At 27.7% G+C, this 18,657-nt stretch overlaps 1 protein-coding gene across 1 annotated transcript in view; it reads left to right on the forward strand.

The window, feature by feature from the left end:
* LOC145829988 (GRIP and coiled-coil domain-containing protein 2-like) overlaps positions 1–17,034 on the forward strand; it is a 57,538-nt gene extending 40,504 nt beyond the window's left edge. The window contains exons 11-15 of the mRNA XM_082937913.1: positions 9,018–9,247; positions 9,427–9,606; positions 13,532–13,725; positions 14,280–14,442; positions 15,913–17,034. Of these exons, the coding sequence (XP_082794039.1) occupies positions 9,018–9,247; positions 9,427–9,606; positions 13,532–13,725; positions 14,280–14,442; positions 15,913–15,974 (829 nt within the window). The 3' untranslated portion in view covers positions 15,975–17,034. The remainder of the gene's footprint in view (positions 1–9,017; positions 9,248–9,426; positions 9,607–13,531; positions 13,726–14,279; positions 14,443–15,912) is intronic.
* Positions 17,035–18,657: the final 1,623 nt, after the last annotated feature.

Consider the following 18,657-nt stretch of genomic DNA (forward strand, 5'->3'; position numbering starts at 1 on the left):
AATTAATGATACACTATTCATAAAAAGGTTGGACCGTTAATAGAATATAGTTTTTAAAAACTTTATAAAGATGAAATCTTGATCAAAATTCAACTTCCAATAAACCGTGCCTAAATACTTGTTGAAGAGATGTGATAACCCAGAAACAAACTAATATTTTTATAATTTGTATTTTAATTTTATATTACAATGTATATGTTATACAATAATAGCATATTATATAAACAGTGTTAACTTTGTATAGACGTTGTATTCTAAAAAATTATTAAGCAGTTTAGTAGATAACAATTTATAAAGTTTTATTATTATATTTATTAAGCAGTTAAAACAGAATTTTTAGATTTTACATAAATTTTAAGTGAAATAGTCTATTTTTGCTGTTTTAGTTTGCGCCTCCCATAGTGAACCTATTGTTGCCTCCGACTTTGACCGGCTATATCTCAAAAGTTATTTTGAATTCATTGAATCTGTAAAAAGCATTTTGTAGCTTAGTAAAAACTGTATAAAATAAGACCAAATTTCAAAAAAAGGTGTAACTCCCCTATGCCCTTAATTAATAAATTGATAATAATTTTGCTTTTCCGTTTAAATTTATTTGCGTATTTAACTTACGTCGTCCTTCCTCAATCAATATTGATTCCAGGCTGTAGAGTTCGCTTTGTTTATATCGTTTCAAAACTTAAAAGTTTTGAGCTATGTCAGAGTCTTGACAGTGTGTGTAATTAAGAAGATATTCAAATATTGCGCTGTTTTTATCTGTTCTGCAGTGGTCTGTAATTCGTCGGAAAACTTGCTGTGATGTTTCTCCAATGTAGGAGATGCTCTGATGAGCAGAGCAGGTATATTTATAATAACGTTTGCGTCAAAAACTTCCGAGCATTTACTTTTGTTGTCACAACTTTTTTGCTGGTGTAGGCCAGTTTAATAACATTGTTGTGTTTTTGGAATCTTATTGAACAACTATCTACGTAAACTGTTGTGAAATATAAGCAATTTTCAATTTCTGTTTTCTTTTCATTTTTCTGTTATTATTTTCATTTTGTTTAAATGTTGAGTTGTTGATTTTATGAAGTTCAAGGAATTTGTTGATTTTGGACTCTATGAGGTATTTCGGAAACTGATACTTAAACAATAGGTGTGGTACTGTTATAGTATGGTAATATGGTGTAGTTAAAATAAATAAAGAAAATTGTCCAACAAGACCAGTATTATCAGCTATCAACACTCCCAGAGTACAATCTAGCTAAATGGTTAAAAAAACAACTAAAAAGTTGTTTGTATGACAAATATAGTGTTTCATCAACAAATGAATTTGTTAACAAAATATCCAAGCTAAATATAAAACATTCAAACGTTTTTGCCAGTTTAGACATCAAAAGCCTGCATACTCAAGTTGTGCTAGAACAAGTAATCGAAGACATATTAACAACAATTCATGACACATGATTAAATCAATTTTCAAAGAAACCAAAATTACTAAAAATAGATTATGAAAAATTCTACAGTTGTTCTCCCAAAGTGTTTTCCGTTATGGTAAAAAGTCTACAAACAAATAGACGGTGTTGCAATGGGTAGCTCATTAGCTCCAATCTTAGTCAATTGGTTTGTAGCATCAAAACAAAACTACCAATTACAAACAAATTCAAAAACAAAACTTCTCTTCTACACAAGATATGCGGATGATGTATTCGTAGTCACACAAAACAAAACTGTTTTAACCAACTTCTATCATGGAATGAATACTCTACACCCAAACTTAGAATTTACTTTAGAAAGATCCGTAGACGGAAAACTACCGTTTTTCGACACTGAAGCAAGTATCAAACCAACTACACACAAATGTGTACAGAAAAGCTTTAGACACCGGTCAAATAATCCAATACACTAGTATTTGTCCAAAATCTTGGGAACTCGGTTTAATAAACTTTTATCTAAATAGAGCGCTAAATATATGCTCAAATTTTACCGCTTTTAAAGAAGAACTTACAAAAATTAAAATCAGTATCCAAAAAATCTTATATAGTCCATAATCAACAAGTTCCTTGAACTTCATAAAATCGACAACTCAACATTTAAACAATATGAAAATATTAACACAAAAAATGAAAAAAAAACAGAATTTGAAAACTGCTCTTATATCACAACAGTTTACGAAGGTAGTTGTGCAATAAGATTCCAAAAACGAATAGCAACTATATTTCAAAAACACAACATTGTTATTAAACCGGCCTACACCAGCAAAAAAGTTTGTGACTACTTTAGCAACAAAAGTAAATGCTCGGAAGTTTTTGACGCATAAGTTATTTATAAATACACCTACTCTGCATATCAGAGCATCTCTTACATTGGAGAAACATCACGGCAAGTTTTCCGACGAAATACAGATAATTGCGGAACAGATAAAAACAGTGCAACATCTTTTTAGTTGCACACACTGTCAAAATTCTGACATAGTTCTATACTTTAATGTTTTGAAACCATGTAAACAAAGCCTGGAATCAATATTGATTAAGTAAAAACGACGTAAGTTAAATACGCAAATAGCATTAAATGAAAAAGCAAAGTTATTAACAATTTATTAATTAACATATCTTTACTCGAGTTTTACTTGCAGAGTTGCCACAAGGTCAGGAAAAGTCAGGAAATCAAGAAAAGTCAGCAAAGACTAAAAAAAATTACATAAGTCAGGAAAAAATGAGGGTTTTTGAAAAAAAAGTTGGGAAATTTGACTAAACAAAAAAATTCAGGTTTTGTTAAATTAAATTTACAAAATTCCTTATTTACTAAAGCCTTGAAATGGTAAAAAATTAATTAAAAATTCTTTAAAGTCTGATTAAAATTGCAAAACTTTCCTAGAAATTTACAAAATTATTTAATTTACAATGCCTTTTAACAATCGACCGAACAGGAATTGTAACTTATTGACGCGAACCTGGCTATTATCTGACTCAACGCGTTATAACAATATCGGCGACGGTTATTTAAATGTTTCGAAATGACTTAGCTAAGTTATTTAGCTAAGTCAACTTATGAAACGCGAATTAACTTAGACTATATTTTAAGCTTAGCCTAGTTAAATACTTAGATTGTTAGAATGCTTAAACTAATTGTATATATAGAAATCGAGTCTTAGAAACAAAGCTATATTACGATGAATGAAACATACGATAAACACAATAACAAACTGTACAAATAACTACTTTAATTCAAAAGTTCATATAAAAAACAGTCGACCTCGTACAAAACGTACAAGGCGAACACATCACTTATAGCAATAACGTTAACACTAGCACACTCAAAAACTAACTCTCCAAAATAAGCGCGTTTTCTGAATTAAAGCGGTTTGAGAAAAAGAAAGAAAAGAGAACACCGCTTTGGAATGCGAAAAACAGTGCTAAACTGTTACAGCCTTCATCTGGTATAAATTAATAAAATATTTTGTATAAAACTGCAAATGTTTTCTATTAACATATCGAACAACTACCCTACTTGAACAAGCAGTTTTTGTAAGCTTTTTAGTATTGATGATCTGTAGCAAGGACACTTATAAAACGAGGCAAATGGTTTTAACTGCCAAGAAAATGAAGCGGGATGCAGACCAGATGAAGAAAACCATATCTTAATTAGATGAAGTGGTTGAAATGCTAATAAAGAAACTGAAAAAATAAATTTTAGTACAAATAATAAAAAACAGTGTTTGATTAAGTTCTTTATTCTCTTAAGTCTTTAATTGTAAAAGTTCGTTATTGTTTATATATAATTAAATATAGTTTATTTAACGACAAAAAAGTACCCAAAATATTTGGTCCTAGGACCTGGTGCACGAAGAACATTTTGGTTGTCGCTATCCATGGCTTCTACTTATACACTATTATTGGCCTGGTTTAGAACGCAACGTGCGCTCTAACTTGTATAGTAGATGCCCCAAGATAACGCTTAGATTATAGTCGACTTAAATAAACTAATATAAATTACTTACTATTTAATAAAGGTTTAATAAATCACTTATACTAATTTAAACTTAGTTCGAATCTGTGATAATGATTATATTTACAATGAATTTGCGAAACGAAAAGATGATAAAATACTGCACAACATTACACTAATAAACCAAATTATCAATTCTTTTAAAAGACGACAATACTCGAATAAAAGAAAATAAAAACTAAATGTTTAAACCAAACTCAAAAAGTGTTCTAAAATCGAAATCAACTCGACAACAAGATTGAAACCATTAAAACTTAAGTGCACGAAAAGCTGCACTGACTTCAGTCTGCTGCAATGCAGTAGAAACTAAAAGAAGTCTAAATTACTCGCGATTGTTGAATTTATACTCGCTTGAGAAAAAAGAAGAAAGTAAAAAAGAGACAATTACCGCGTAAGCGGCACATGGTTATCGAAGTCGCACTCCACGGATACCTTTAACGTCTTGTCGAGGACATGTTTTAAGGTTTTAGTTGTGAAAGCTCGTTAAAAATTTAAGGTTTTAATTGTAAAAACACCTTATAAGTTGTTTCGTTTATTTAGATATATTTATGTTAGCCAGTAATTATTTCGGCCATCCTCAACAAAGTTGAGATGTTTTATGCCATCGATAATAAACAATGAACTTTACTGCACAACAACAACAACATCATCCGAGACAACCTACAACCGGTTTCGTCCTTTTTAGGACTCATTAGGCAAGTTTTTAGGCCTGCCTGATGAGTCCTAAAAAGGACGAAACCGGTCGTAGGTTGTCTCGGATGCTTTTGTTGTTGGTCGTACGGTAAAGTTCATTGTTTATTATATATTTATGTTAGGAAATGCTTTGAAACTGTGTCTTTTTTTAGACAAGCTGTCTTTATACGGAAATAATACAAGTATTTGCTGATAGAGCTGTTTTTGCAAAAACGTCAATCATACACAGATGGTTTAAGTGATGTAATGGAAGTTTGATGATTGAATTCAGCAAAAAAACTGTTGTTTTAACCTGTATTTAAATTAGGTTGAAAGCTTTATATAGTTTTAAGTGTTAGATTATGTATTTAAGAATGAGTTTAGATCAGGGTTTCCCAAAGTGAGCGATATCGCCCCCCTGGGGGCGATTTTGGTATGTCGGGGGGCGATAAATATTAAAGGGGCGAAAGGGTGGGCGAAAACTAGTAAGGGGGCGAAAAGGGGGCGATTTTAGAATTTTTTGCAGACATTTAGTTTTCACTTTTTAGTTTGCTTCTTTACTTATTTTAGCCTGCTATCAAATATTCTACCCTGAGGTAAAACTTAAACAAAACAAGTCCATTTCGTTTACGTAAAATTAAGAGAAAAATCAAAAAGTTTAGGACTCCTCAAAAATTTTAGGACTCAAAAAGTAATTTACATATTTTTATTCATATCTTATCTCATTTAACAATTGCATAGGTCATAGACGAATGGAAATCCTCTCACCATTTCATAACCTGACATATATGCCATTTGTGATCATAACTGCTTTGTAAAAATCTATGCTATCGATTATAAACTATCATCCTATGATATTTCCAATTGTTTCTTGAAAAGTCACTTAGTTAGAGAAAAAAGACTATATTAAAGTCAATTTTGCAATAGAATAAAAAAGTCGTAATAAATTAAGATAAATTTTGTAAGTTTTGTTTTTGAGTTTGCACTACTAAATTTAAAAAAAGTAACTTTTGATTATCATGTATTCACATATTTCTTATTTATGTTTGATAATTCTTAAAGAAGTGAGAAGGTTATAAAAAGGAAACTGTCTAGAAAGGTTTTTTGCTGTTTTTAATTCAGTTATTGATTATTTTCTTAAAAGGATAAGGTATTGGCAGACAATCTTGTTAAAAGAAAAATAACAGAAATAAAAATGCTTATATGTCAGACTTATATGGTAAGTTCTACCATCTTAACAAAAATTTACAAGGTAAAAACTTGAACCTTATGAAAGTCATAAGTAAGATAACCAGTTTTAGAAACCAACTTGAACTGTATGGAAAAAATTTCAAAAATAATCAGTTTGGAAAACTGAAAACTTTAAATAAGTGAAGGTGATGTAGAAGTGCGTTCATCTCATCTAAAACAGTTTAAAGGTGACATTGATAAACGGTTTAATTACACTTTTTGATTAAATGTCACGAAGTGGATTATGGATCCCTTCGAAGCAGATCTTTTTGAAGTAAACATTTACTTAAGAAACCTTTTCAGACTTACAAACTTACCTTGAACTGAAAGTAAATTTTTCGAAAGAACGATAAAAAAGCTTTTTGACTCAACAAAAACTAAGGCAAAATTTTTCCATCATTTGGGAGGAAGTTAGATTGTTGTTTATAGCTTTTCCTTGTAGGTTGTTGAGAAACCTTACAGTTCAGTTATCAACATCTTTAGCAAAAGATCTTATCTAGATATTTGTAATTTGTGATTTTTTGGGATATTTCTTATTTAACCTGATTTGTATTGTATTTAAGTATCCTTTTTTAATAAAAATCTATTACGTTATTTATTCTACAACAGGTTTGCTTAATGCCTAATGAATATAAATGATGGTAGACTTCCTCTTGAGTTCGCACTTTTTACCAAAAAAATAGTACTTTCTTAAATTTGACTTAAATAAAGTCTATTATTAACTAACTATTAATAAAACAACAATAATTATAATATTTTATAGCTTATACAGATCTATTGTTTTAAATGAATGCTTATTTTATTTTTAGTTGTTTTTATGTTTATTCATAACATTATTGCATTATAATATATTGAAATCTTCCACTTGTATAAAAAATTATCATGTTTTCTTGAGTTCGCATTTTTTGGTTTTGTTCAAAGTGTGAACTCAAGCGGAAGTCTACTGTATTAATTAAGTGGTTTATGATTTTAAAGTTAGTACTAGTTTTGTTTTGACCTGGTTAACTTTGTAGTTTATATTTGTCGTTTTACATCACACAAAAAAATTTAATAAAATAGTGATTTAAACATTTATTTGAAAGATATTTATTTGACAGATTTTTGTTATTACTTGTTGAATCTGCATAAATAAAAAATATTTCATAACCATTAAAGTTTTTATTTCAAAAAAGATTATTTTGGCTTTAAAAGAGTTTAGATTTGAGGTCTCTATTTGAAATGACTTCAATTTTTAACTTAAAAGATTTTTTAGTTAGTTTTACTTTCTAAGCTGAGTTATTATTCTAAAAAAATGTATATTTTAAGGAGATTGAAACAATTAGTACAACTATTTTTTATTATCTTAGTTCATAATATTTTGAAAGTTAAAATGTGTTGTTTATTTTAACAGTTTAATCCTAGCTTTAAATTTTTCACTATTTTCCTCTGTTAAATTATATGATAGCTAGATTAAAAATTCATTTTTTAACTGAATTGAATAAGCCATAAAAAATACTGCTACAGTTACAAAACAAATTTTTAACCTAATAAAAAGTTTTTTTAATTGATTATTTTCTATTCCTAGAAATAACTGTAAAACCTTTAGTTCGTTTTTTAGTTAGTTTTCTTTAGTTAGAATATAAAATTGTTAGAGTTTAGGTTTAATTTTTTAAAGGTTATTTCAGTTAAACACTATTTAATGGTATTCTACTATAAAACATATAGTTAAAAAAAAAAATTAAAATTGAATTTAAACTTTACAACTTACTTGCTTGTAATATTTCTTAGTATTAAAATTAATAATTTTCTGTATTAACAGAAGCTATTAATGAAACCAGTTTTCATGTGAGACAATCGACCAGTCGGTCAATCTTCCTCAAACTAGATCAGCAATGATGTTTTAATATTTATTCCATAATGTGTCAGATAAACTATTTATTCTTTTGTAGTTGTTTAATTTCTGGTATAGAAATTTTTAAATATACTTATTTATGAAATAGTTTAAATATATTGTGCGGCTTAAATAAGTAAATGACTTCTAAATTTTCGAAATTCGTTATATGAGAGATTATTATAATGTCAGGGTTCAGTTAAGATTTTAGATGGGTAACTTACGGTCCAGATACAGTCAAATTTCGGCTCGCTAAATGACTTGAAAAATACTTGTGCAACACCAATAAAGTTTTGTTTTTTGATAATTAATATTTTGAAAAACGCTTTCATTTTGGTTTTTAGTTTACAGTAGTACTTCCTAGATCACAATAGTACTAATCATTTTATTACTATTTTGCTCAAGTCTTTTAATTTTCTTGTATGTTAATTTTTAAATTACGCAGCCCGCAAGTACATTTTTTAGCAATTCAAAACTAGAAAGGATTTTTTAGTAATTATGACTTGCTGACAACAAAAGTTGTCTACCACTAACCTAAGAATTGATTAGTTTCAAAACTACACATATTTAAAGAGAATTGATTACAAAATACATAGGCTTTTTTTATTAAGTATTTTTATACACTTTACTGGGCTTATTAAAAAAACAACTGTAAATTATTTTCTCAAGCCCTGAAACTACTTTAACCACAGCCCAAAAGTGCATGCATAAGAAGTACTAGACTAAATTACATTTCGAACACAACTTTTTTGGCTAAAAAGTGCGTAGTCGAGAATAAAATTACTTTATTTTATAAAATACTGGGGGGCGATTTTTTTTCAAATTTCTCAAAAGGGGGCGATTTCGTAAATTATTTTGGGAAACCCTGGTTTAGATTAAGAGTTCGATTTAGAAAAGTCAGGAAAGTTTTAGTAAAAAGTCAGGAAATTTTTCTCAGCTTGATCTTTGGCAACCCTGTACTTGCTAACTCTAAAGTTTGTATTTTTTTGAATTTATACAAACGTCATAATTTAAACTATTTTTTTAATCTGTTTTACTAACTAATTTTTTTTAAATTCATTTAAAATTTACCACTAGACAAGGAAACTCGTATAGTTGTGAAAAGCTTTGTGATATAAAATTAAAATGAGTAATCTCTATATACTAAGTTGCAAAAAGTAATAAATTATTTCAAGGGTTTTTGTAGTAGATGTTTTGCAAACTAATAAAGAACTCAAGTACAGTTAAAAACTAAGTTTTCTATACTTTTTTTTCGTAGATTAAAGTCGTTGCAAAATGAAATAACAAACACAAGAAAAGCTAACGTCGAGCAAATGTGTATATTGAAAAGAAACAATCAAGATTTGCTAGTTGTAAATGAGAAAATAGTTAAAGAACTAGACCAATTTGAAAACAAGTTCCAAGAGTACAAAACTAAGTTATTTGAAAAAAACGATGAAATAAATGACCTGAAAAAACAATTGCAAAATAAAATGGAAATTTTACCAAGTTTGATTTTTATTATAAAATTTGAAAATGGTAAATATATTTATTTTGCAAAAGTGCTTGAGGTTTAAAATATACTTCGAATTAAAGTTAATAATCGAAGTTAGTAAACAACAAAATCATTTTTCAGTTTTAAAACAGTCTTATTTGTTCAAAAAAGCTTTTATATAATAAAATATTAGTGGACAGAAATAAAACAAACGTTGTGATGACATCTAACAATTACAAGTCTGACATCACAATGCTAAAACGCGAAGAAGGTGAGGGAGCAGAGGAAGAAGTTTCTTCAACATCAATTTGTGACGACATTGAATCGTTTAAATCCTTCGAAAGTTTAATTGAAGGACCACAAATTTTATCAGGTGTTAAAGAAAAACTTAATTTACAAGCTAAAGCGATATTACTCTTTTTAAGTGGTATATTAATAATAGAGTAATTATAATGCAGTTATCATATTCTACATATTAAAGAATGTGATATTTTTTACTAGTAAATTATTTAAAAAAAAACTCTCCGCCAATCGTGCAAGTGTTTTTTTTTCAACAACATTAAGAATTACTATAAGATAGTTATTAACTTATACCATTTAAAGCGACGATAAAACTTTAAATGTCTTAGATTACTTTATTTTCACATATAAGTATTGAATTTTTAGAATAAATTGAATCATAAGAATATTATGTGAATATAAAATGTTTTTTGAAGTTGTATTACTTTTTACACAGTAAAACTGGTATTCTGAAAAATCTAGGTATAAAATTGTTTTTTTGAAATTTCCTGAAAAATCTGGACTTTTGAACAGTTTTTCTATGAAAAATCATAAAAACCGTTGAATATTGGTTATCACATTTTTATGCCTATCAATGTTAGTTAAATTATCACTCATAGTTTTGAATTAATAGTCTAAATCAGTGGTCTTTAAGCCAATCAAAATATGTGCACCCCAATGTGCGAATATCTAGTATAAGTTTCAAATTACCCGTAGTATCTAGTGCAGGGTTTCCCAAACTTAATTTCACCCTTCAACATGACCTATCAAAAATCTACCTTAGACCTTTTGTTTCTCTTCATTATCAACTCCAACATATCCAGTTTCTAATTATGGCCAAGTGGCTCCCCCTTTTACGGCTTGTGCCCCCCTAAATTTCCTTCTTTTTTTTCATAATCTGTAGTATAAGTTTGAAACCTACCATTAAAAACACCTAAGATTTTTTTGCTCTTCGTTATCAAGTCCAGAATATCTGGTGTATGTTTCAAAATTTAGGTTTAAGTTACGATTTATGCACCCCAAAATAAGTTTCGTGCACCCAAAATGTTTCAAAATGCGTACCAAAATGTGTACTTGTCAAAATATGTGTACTCAGAATACGTACTTATTAAAATATGCGTACTTGAAAAGACGGTAAAATGACTAAATTAGTCAGAATCTTGAAAAGTCTGGCTAAATTTACAAAATTTTGCGTGCATAAAAACTAAACAAATAAAATGTTAATCTTAATGTTGAATGTATGGTAAAATTTAAATTTTAATTAAGTTTCTGCTTAGTAATTGATGGTTTAAAAAAAATTAAATAGTAATCAAAGCAACATTAAAAATTAAAAATAACCTAGATGTGAGCTTCTTTTTTCTTCTTGTAAGTTTTAAAAATAAACATTGTTAAATTGAAATTGCAGTTATTAGTAGTAAAAAGAGCTTTTAGTTAAAATATATTCCAATGTGGCTAATTTGAATTGTGACGTAGCTACCGAAAATTTGAAGGAACGTATGCCCGTATTAACTATCAAATTTTTTAATTTTGTTTGAATGCATTTTTTAAAAACTTTTAGTTTGCTTAAATTAGTAGCTACATAAAAACTTTTCAAGAGCATACATAAAACTAATACTACGGACAATTGAAGACTTAAGTTTTAAAAGGCGGTCAGGAATAGAAGAGTTCGTATCGTTTATTTAAGAAATCCCTTCTGTCGGCTTTGGCAATTGCGAGTTTTTCTAGTGTGCAAGTACTTGAAATACTTTGTGGGTTTTTAGCTTTGCCAATATGGTGGATTATTTCCCAAGCACTTATATTCCAACAAGTACATCAGATTTTATAGGGAATACGGTCTCGCATTAATAAACAGAAAAATTAACCAAGAACGAGAGTGAATAAAAAGAACATAATAAAAACTTTAAATGAACTCGGTTTTAGAATACCGATTGATATAGGCGCGACTTAATGTAATTTTCTAGATATATCCCTAGGTACTGCTAACAACAAATTCAAACCATACCAAAAAGAAAACTCCAGCAACAACTTTATTAATAATTATTCAAACTATCCGTCCATTCTCAAAAAGAACCTACTAAAATATTTATTAAAAAACTCAACGGACTATCAAAAACCGAAGAAATTTTCAAAGAATCAATAACTGGATACCAACATGCACTAAATAATTCCAATTTCAAACACAAACTTTAATACTCAAAGCAATCAAAATAAAAAGAAACCAACACGAACAATAAAAAACAATTTACTTGAACCTACTGCCAGTCAGTAAGAACCAATAAAGGTTAAGCTTTTTTGCAACTAATAGATAAAAATTTTAAAAAAGATTACAAGCTAAACAACATAATAAATAGAAATAGTTGTGAAATCTTATATAGCTGCATGAGCAATATTAAGAAATTAATCTAACAAAAGCATTTCGAAAATACTTGAAAACAAAAAACGATGGAGAAAACGAAAACTTTGCAACTGTCGAACATAAAATTAATGAAAATGTCATGTATAAAACGACAATCAGATCAGAAAACGAAACAAAAAACTGTTTGGGCTTAACAGGTGGCTTTTTCAAAAAAAGATAGTACAGCCATATCAGTGACTTAAAAAGTAAAAAGAAAACGGCACAGATATATCGTAATACATCTTGAAACTTAAAAATAACAACATAATTATAAAAAAGACTGGAAAATAATCCACTATAAATATAATTTTAGATATATTTATAATACAAAAAAATAACTAATTTTTGTATCGTTTACTTAGTTTTAACGTTTAACACGTATCTTCAGAACGAAATAAAGTACATACTCTGCAAAATTTTTAAAGAATCTCACAAAAACACATTATGACGTTTCAAATAATATTAAATAATTTTACTTACCCTATTTTAAAAACAACTTATGTACAAGTCAACTTATTTATTGCTTTGTTTGTTTTTGGTTTTATTTTATTGCTATTTTATGTTATTGATTAGTGGATTTTGTTCTTTTAAAATACATTTTTTGATTGTGGAGACAGGGTTGCTGCCTTTCTTTTCTTTTATTTGGTAATAAATGTTTTTAAATTTTTTTCGATTTCGTACTTTTCTAAGCAACATAAATGGCATGTTTTGTTGGTTTTCGGGTTTGATTTAGTTCTGCAGAGTATTTCCCATTTTAAACTATAGTATTTATTTGCGTCTTTTAATCTCATATATAGTTCGATAATTCGGTATTGTGTCTTTTTAATTTATAAGTAAAGCTTGCCTTATGGTTGCTATATCTGTTTTAAAAATTGCTAAATCTAAAAGAAGTAATTAGATGGGTAAAATTTAGTGATATCGAATTTTATGAATCGGATTTTAGGGGCTGTTTTTAGTTTATTGAACCAGTTTATAACGCTGTCAGTGTTTTACATTGATTTAGCTTTTAGCCTATTATTGTTCTTTCATTTATTGTACCTAGTTTAATTAGTTGTGAATTTGTTGAAAGGGGATTTTGAGAAGTTAAAAACTCTACGGTTTAGTTTGTTTGGAAAATCTTTTTTGTGCTCTTTGTTTGTAATGAATGCAGGATTTTGTTCTATTTCTTAAATTTTGCCTTTTACATTGTATTTGTTGATGAGTTGGTAGGTTTCTTCATTTAGTTTTTCGATTATTCCTGGGTGTGATTTTTTGTAGTCTGATGTGATTTTTTTTTCAAATTTTAGTTTTATAAGTATATATATATATATATATATTAATAGATGTAGTTTTATTGAGTCATTATCTTTTATAATTAATAATATAATATAATTCTTACTGTAGATCAAGGTTTCCCATTATTTTTTTCACAAGTCCCCCTTTTTAGAAATTTAAAAAAAGCTATGTCTCCCACCGACAAAATTTCTTTGAAAACTACCATTAAGTACTCCAAGATCTTTTTTTGTACTTCATCATCAATTCCAAAATATCTTGTGTAAGTTTCAAATTATGGCCTCATTGAACTAAATTTATAAATAGTTTACAAATATAAATACCAGTACGTAAATTAATCTTAAACTTCCAGTTAAGATGAAATCAAAAATTGACAACACAAATAATGTCGTTCAGTGTAAAAGTTTAGAAAAAAAAGCTCTGGATCAAGATAGAAAAATCAAACATTTGTCGATAGTTTGCAGAGAGAGTGAACAGACTAGTGCAAGGTTGCAGGATCAAAACAGGTTGTTGAAAGAAGAGATTAGAAGACTTGAACGAAATGAGGTTTTTTAGTTTCTTTTTTGTTGATCTTCTGTTGATAGTAGCTGAAAAAAGTTAATTTATATTACGTTCAGTATCAAATTAACATATTTCAAGAATCGTTTAGATTTAGTTAGGTTTTTTTTTTCTTTGTAAGTTTATTCTGATTAATATTATCATTGTTATTAAAAAAAGTTTCTGAACATAAAACTAAAAAGCAAAGTTTTATTTTGTATACAATATTATAAGTTTAAATATATTTATAATATAAACAAAAAACAACTATTCTTTGAATTGTTACGGCTGTTTCAATTATTTTCCCATATCCTCAGAATAAATATGTTTATAAGCAAATTTTTTATAGAGTAACAAAAGTACACATTGTGACGTGTCAAATAAGTTTTGATTAGTTTAGCTAGCCTGTTCTAAAAACAGTATTTGCATAAGTTGAGTTGTTTTGTTTTATTATAAATATTAATCTCTGCGTTTGCATCGATAACTTAGCGATTTTTCAATTTAAAAAGATAAAAATTCCAAACGTTTTCAAGTATATATATTTATAACATGAATTTTGGCAGTCAAGAAAAGAATCTGTGTCTAACTTAGAGTACTTAAAAAACATAATTATCAAATTTATAAAACTACCACCTAGTGATGAAAAAAGCCACTTAGTTCCTGTGATCGACACGATGTTGCAACTAACATATGATGAAAAATCTGCTCTCCAGACAATTGCTCAGGGTTAATATGTTCATAAGTTTGCTATATACAATAAATATCTTAATTATAACTAATATTTTTATTGATTAGGAAAAACAGAGTATATATTTAGTTTTTTTTTTCATAACTATGAAAGAGTTTGTTAAAATTATTTTTTTTAAGGGCTGTAAACAATATAAAAAATAGATATATATATATATAAGTTCTGAATAAACTTTTGAAAAATTTTCATTATTTCTTAAAAAAAAATCTATTTTTAGTATATTTAAGAATTCAATTTATAAATATATTTGTTCTATATTTAACAACATAACTAAATATTCAATTATTTATTCTATTTTTACGAAATATACTTTGTTAAAGAATTACGTTCATCAACTACTTGAATGTTGAAGTCTAGTACTTGTGTACTTTGTGTTTAATTCTTAATCATTAAGTTTTAGTAGTTAACTTTGATAAAAGTGTGAACATAAGTTATACTCAAAATATTTGATTTCACTTATGTTCTTAAAATCGTTGATTAAAATAGGGGTCGTCGGCAGCCTTTTATAAATCACAGGTAATTTTCCAAGAAAAACATGGTCGTGGGCCTCACTGTATAAAAAAAAGTCCGCAGTTATTTCAAAATTCGCAGTTAAAAATTTTAAAATCCGTAGTTAAAAGTACCGTGGACCGCAGTTATTTTAAAATATTTGTATTAATATAAAAATATTACTTTGAACCAAAATATGTTAAGATAAGTAATAGTAGAGCGCCAGTAATAAGTAGTTGTTAAATTAAAACTTAAATTGAAGCTTTTACCAAAAAACACTGTTGTTATTAATGTATTCAAAAATATATATCTTGAGATAAAAATACTTCGCAGGCCGCAGATTTTGGCTTTAAGGGCCGCACTTGACCGGCAGGCCATAGTTTTCCGAGCCCCGAATTAAGGCTTTGTCTAACATATTTTTTCTGTAACAATTATTTAGTTATTCTAATATATATATAAGTTTAGTTTTTTTTTTTAATATTAATTTTGTCTGATATTTGTGTAACAATTTATCACTAATGTAACTTTGAGTAAAAATTAAAACTAATTTTAAATACTAAAAGCAATATCAAGAATTTATTTTTATTTTTAAGAACTTTGAGATGGTGGTAAAATCTAGGAAACTAATATTTTTTGTGTTGCCTTTTAATATGATTTGCCACGCATGAAAAGTTGAACTAAGCTTCACTAAAAAACTTTAATTTTTGAGGGGCAACAGATGTACTCTATCTATTGTACATGCTTGTTAAACAACTTGAACTTTAATAAAATTTTATATTTATATTATTTACTGCTAAATTTAGACGATCAAATGCAAGTCTTATTAATGTTAGAGCTTAACGTCAATCAATATATTATAAACCTAAAAAACTTAGAATTTATTTTTATGAAACTTTAGGTTTTAAATTAGCATTTGGCGTTTCTTTCGATTTGTAAATGATTTTATACCAAACGTTTAGGTGAATCAAATGAGCAAGCACAAGAAAGTTGGGGAAAATATTTTCAACGATGGAGTGTATAGTCACAAATAAATATCTTTTTAATTTTTTATGTTTTATAATTCAACTTAAGTTATTCTTATTAAGTTAAGATAAATCGCTTGTACATCGTTTTATAACATTTTTTTATAAATAACGTTGAAATTAAGGTTGTCATTTATTTTGGAACAACTAGGAGTTTTAAAATTTTGGCAAAAGCTCAAGTTTGATAGTACAGTGCTTAGTCACTTTCCGGACTTCACTTATCCGGACAGTTTTGGTCAGAATTAAATTCAAAAAATTTATAATGTTAAACATCAAAATTTTTGTATGATACAAATATTTAAGCTTATCATTGGTGTCAGCCAGTAGCCACGCCAGAAAAAGTATCACAACTTATTAAATTCCGTGAGTTTTCTGCAGAAAAACGTGAAATATCTATAAAAAGAAACGTCTATACTTTCTTATTTTAGTAAAACTTCCAATAAAAACTAGTTTGTTAGGAGTGATATGATTCCATTGAATTGACTTGTTCTTAGTCAAAGTAACTTAACTTAATAACTTAGTCAAAGTTCTTCGTTTTTCTTTCTGTCTGTTTTTTTCTTCTTTGTTTAAAAGGTTTTTTTATTAAGAGAGATAGGGTTTACATTATTTTTGGTTTTTATAGATATATTTGAATTATATTTTCTCTTAAACAAAAATTAATAGTAAGAGCAGGTAAAATTACAAATGATGAGTTTTACTTGCTTGAACCTCAAAAAACGTATATCGTTCCGGAGGGTTAGTAAATCTGATGTTTTTCAACCTTTAAAAAATAAATTAACCTGAAATTGAGTTTCTTTTATTTATCATTTTATTATGTATTACTCGTATTACTTTGTATTTGTTTTTACCTTAGCACTTTTATTATGCATTGCATTATATGCAGCAGTTATATTATTTTATGAAAAAGTTGATTTTTTGTACTTATCCGAAATTTTGGTTATCCGGACATGTTTACAGAAAAATCTTGCCCAACGTGTCCGGATAAGTGAATAAGCAATGTATTTAAAAAAGCTTTAATTTCGAACAACTTTTTTTCATATAAAACAAATAAATACAGGTTACATATTTTTTGTAAAACTTTAATTTTTATATATTATTAAGCACATATAATAGCATTACAGCATATTTTCAATGTTTTTATGCTAAGCGAAATTTTTATCTTAAATTTAGTTTTTAACTAAATTGGACATGAAAATTTGTACTTTTGAAAACCAAGAAAAAATTCTTAAAACTAGTGGCCACCCTGATAAATATAACGAGTTTACTGCTATACATTCAGTCTTATCTCGAATTTTTTTGATTTTGTTCTCTTAATTATTTATTGTGTATTGAAAAACATATTTATAGAAAAAATCTTGAATTTTGTTTAATAAAAGAATTTTTTCCAAAATTACCATTAAAAAAGATAACAAAACTAGTTTAGTTGAGTTTTTTGAAATTAACTCATTGCAAAATAATCTTAACATTTTAATTTGTTATTTACCGGATGCATATAATTAGTATCCAGCCGAATGTGGATTTTAAGTTGTTTGTAATTAGTGATGAACCGGACCCACAATTTCGGGTCCGGCCGGATCCGGACTTTTTTTTCAAATTAAGATCCGGCCGGATCCGGATATCAGACAAAAATGGCAATATCCGGCCGGACCCGGATAGTGAGTTCGGTACATCACTAAAATAAAAAAGCCTGAGTCAGAATGAGGTTTTTGAAAACTGAAAAAATTACTTTAATCTAATAATCAGTAGAATAGCTAGCCAAGATTGACAATTTGGTTGTTAAGTTGTGGACTGATTGTGGTACACTTAACTTATTAGTACTACCCATCATAGTTAAATCCTACCTTATTTAATTAATATCTATCAAATACTAAATTCTAACTGACACTACTTTCTATAATCAGACACGACAGTTTTAGTGATGAATCTTTTATATAAAACACAACAAGAAATACTAGCATATACAAAATTATTAATTACTTTGGTAACACTTTGAAAACTGGAAGCTATATAAATCTTTATCAAAAGACTTAAAACAATAAACTAAAAATTAAATAAAACTTTTAGTAAACAAGAAACTGTAAAATTTTTAATAAACTATAAACCTGTTTAAACAATTAAACACCAGTTGAAATATTCACTTTTAAAACCAAACACTACTTACAGTAAGCATTCACAAAAAAGTTCAAGATATTTTGTAGCTTCAAGCTGCACACCTAACTAACTGCCTGTCATGTTTTGTTGTATCCGTATTTAGTTTAAAACATTTAGTCATTGGCTCGTACATTCAACCGTATTAACTCTAAATATTCTCTGAGCTCAACTTTAAACAATAAATAATGCAAGTATTCATTCCAAAGTTTTCAATTTTACAACATATGTAAAGAGTTGCATTTTTGAAATGCTTATTTCATAGTTTAAATGTAAACAATTGTAAGTTAAGTTACGTGTACGAATTGAGCTAATCACGGTAGGTGTTTAATTTTAACTGACGAATATGACTCTTTTTAATTTACACAGGGTTTGTTTTTGAAAAAGTACTTTTCAGTATGCTCTTTTTTACTAACTAGATCCTGATCCTAACAGAGATTCGGCCGGATCCGGACTTTTTTTTCAAATTAGAATCCGGCCGGAACCAGATCCGGACTTTTTTTTCAAAATAGGATCCGGCCGGAACCGGATATT

The sequence above is a fragment of the Thalia democratica genome, chromosome 1 (assembly GCF_965202585.1).
Source record: "Thalia democratica chromosome 1, ktThaDemo2.hap1.1, whole genome shotgun sequence".
Taxonomy (NCBI): domain Eukaryota; kingdom Metazoa; phylum Chordata; class Thaliacea; order Salpida; family Salpidae; genus Thalia; species Thalia democratica.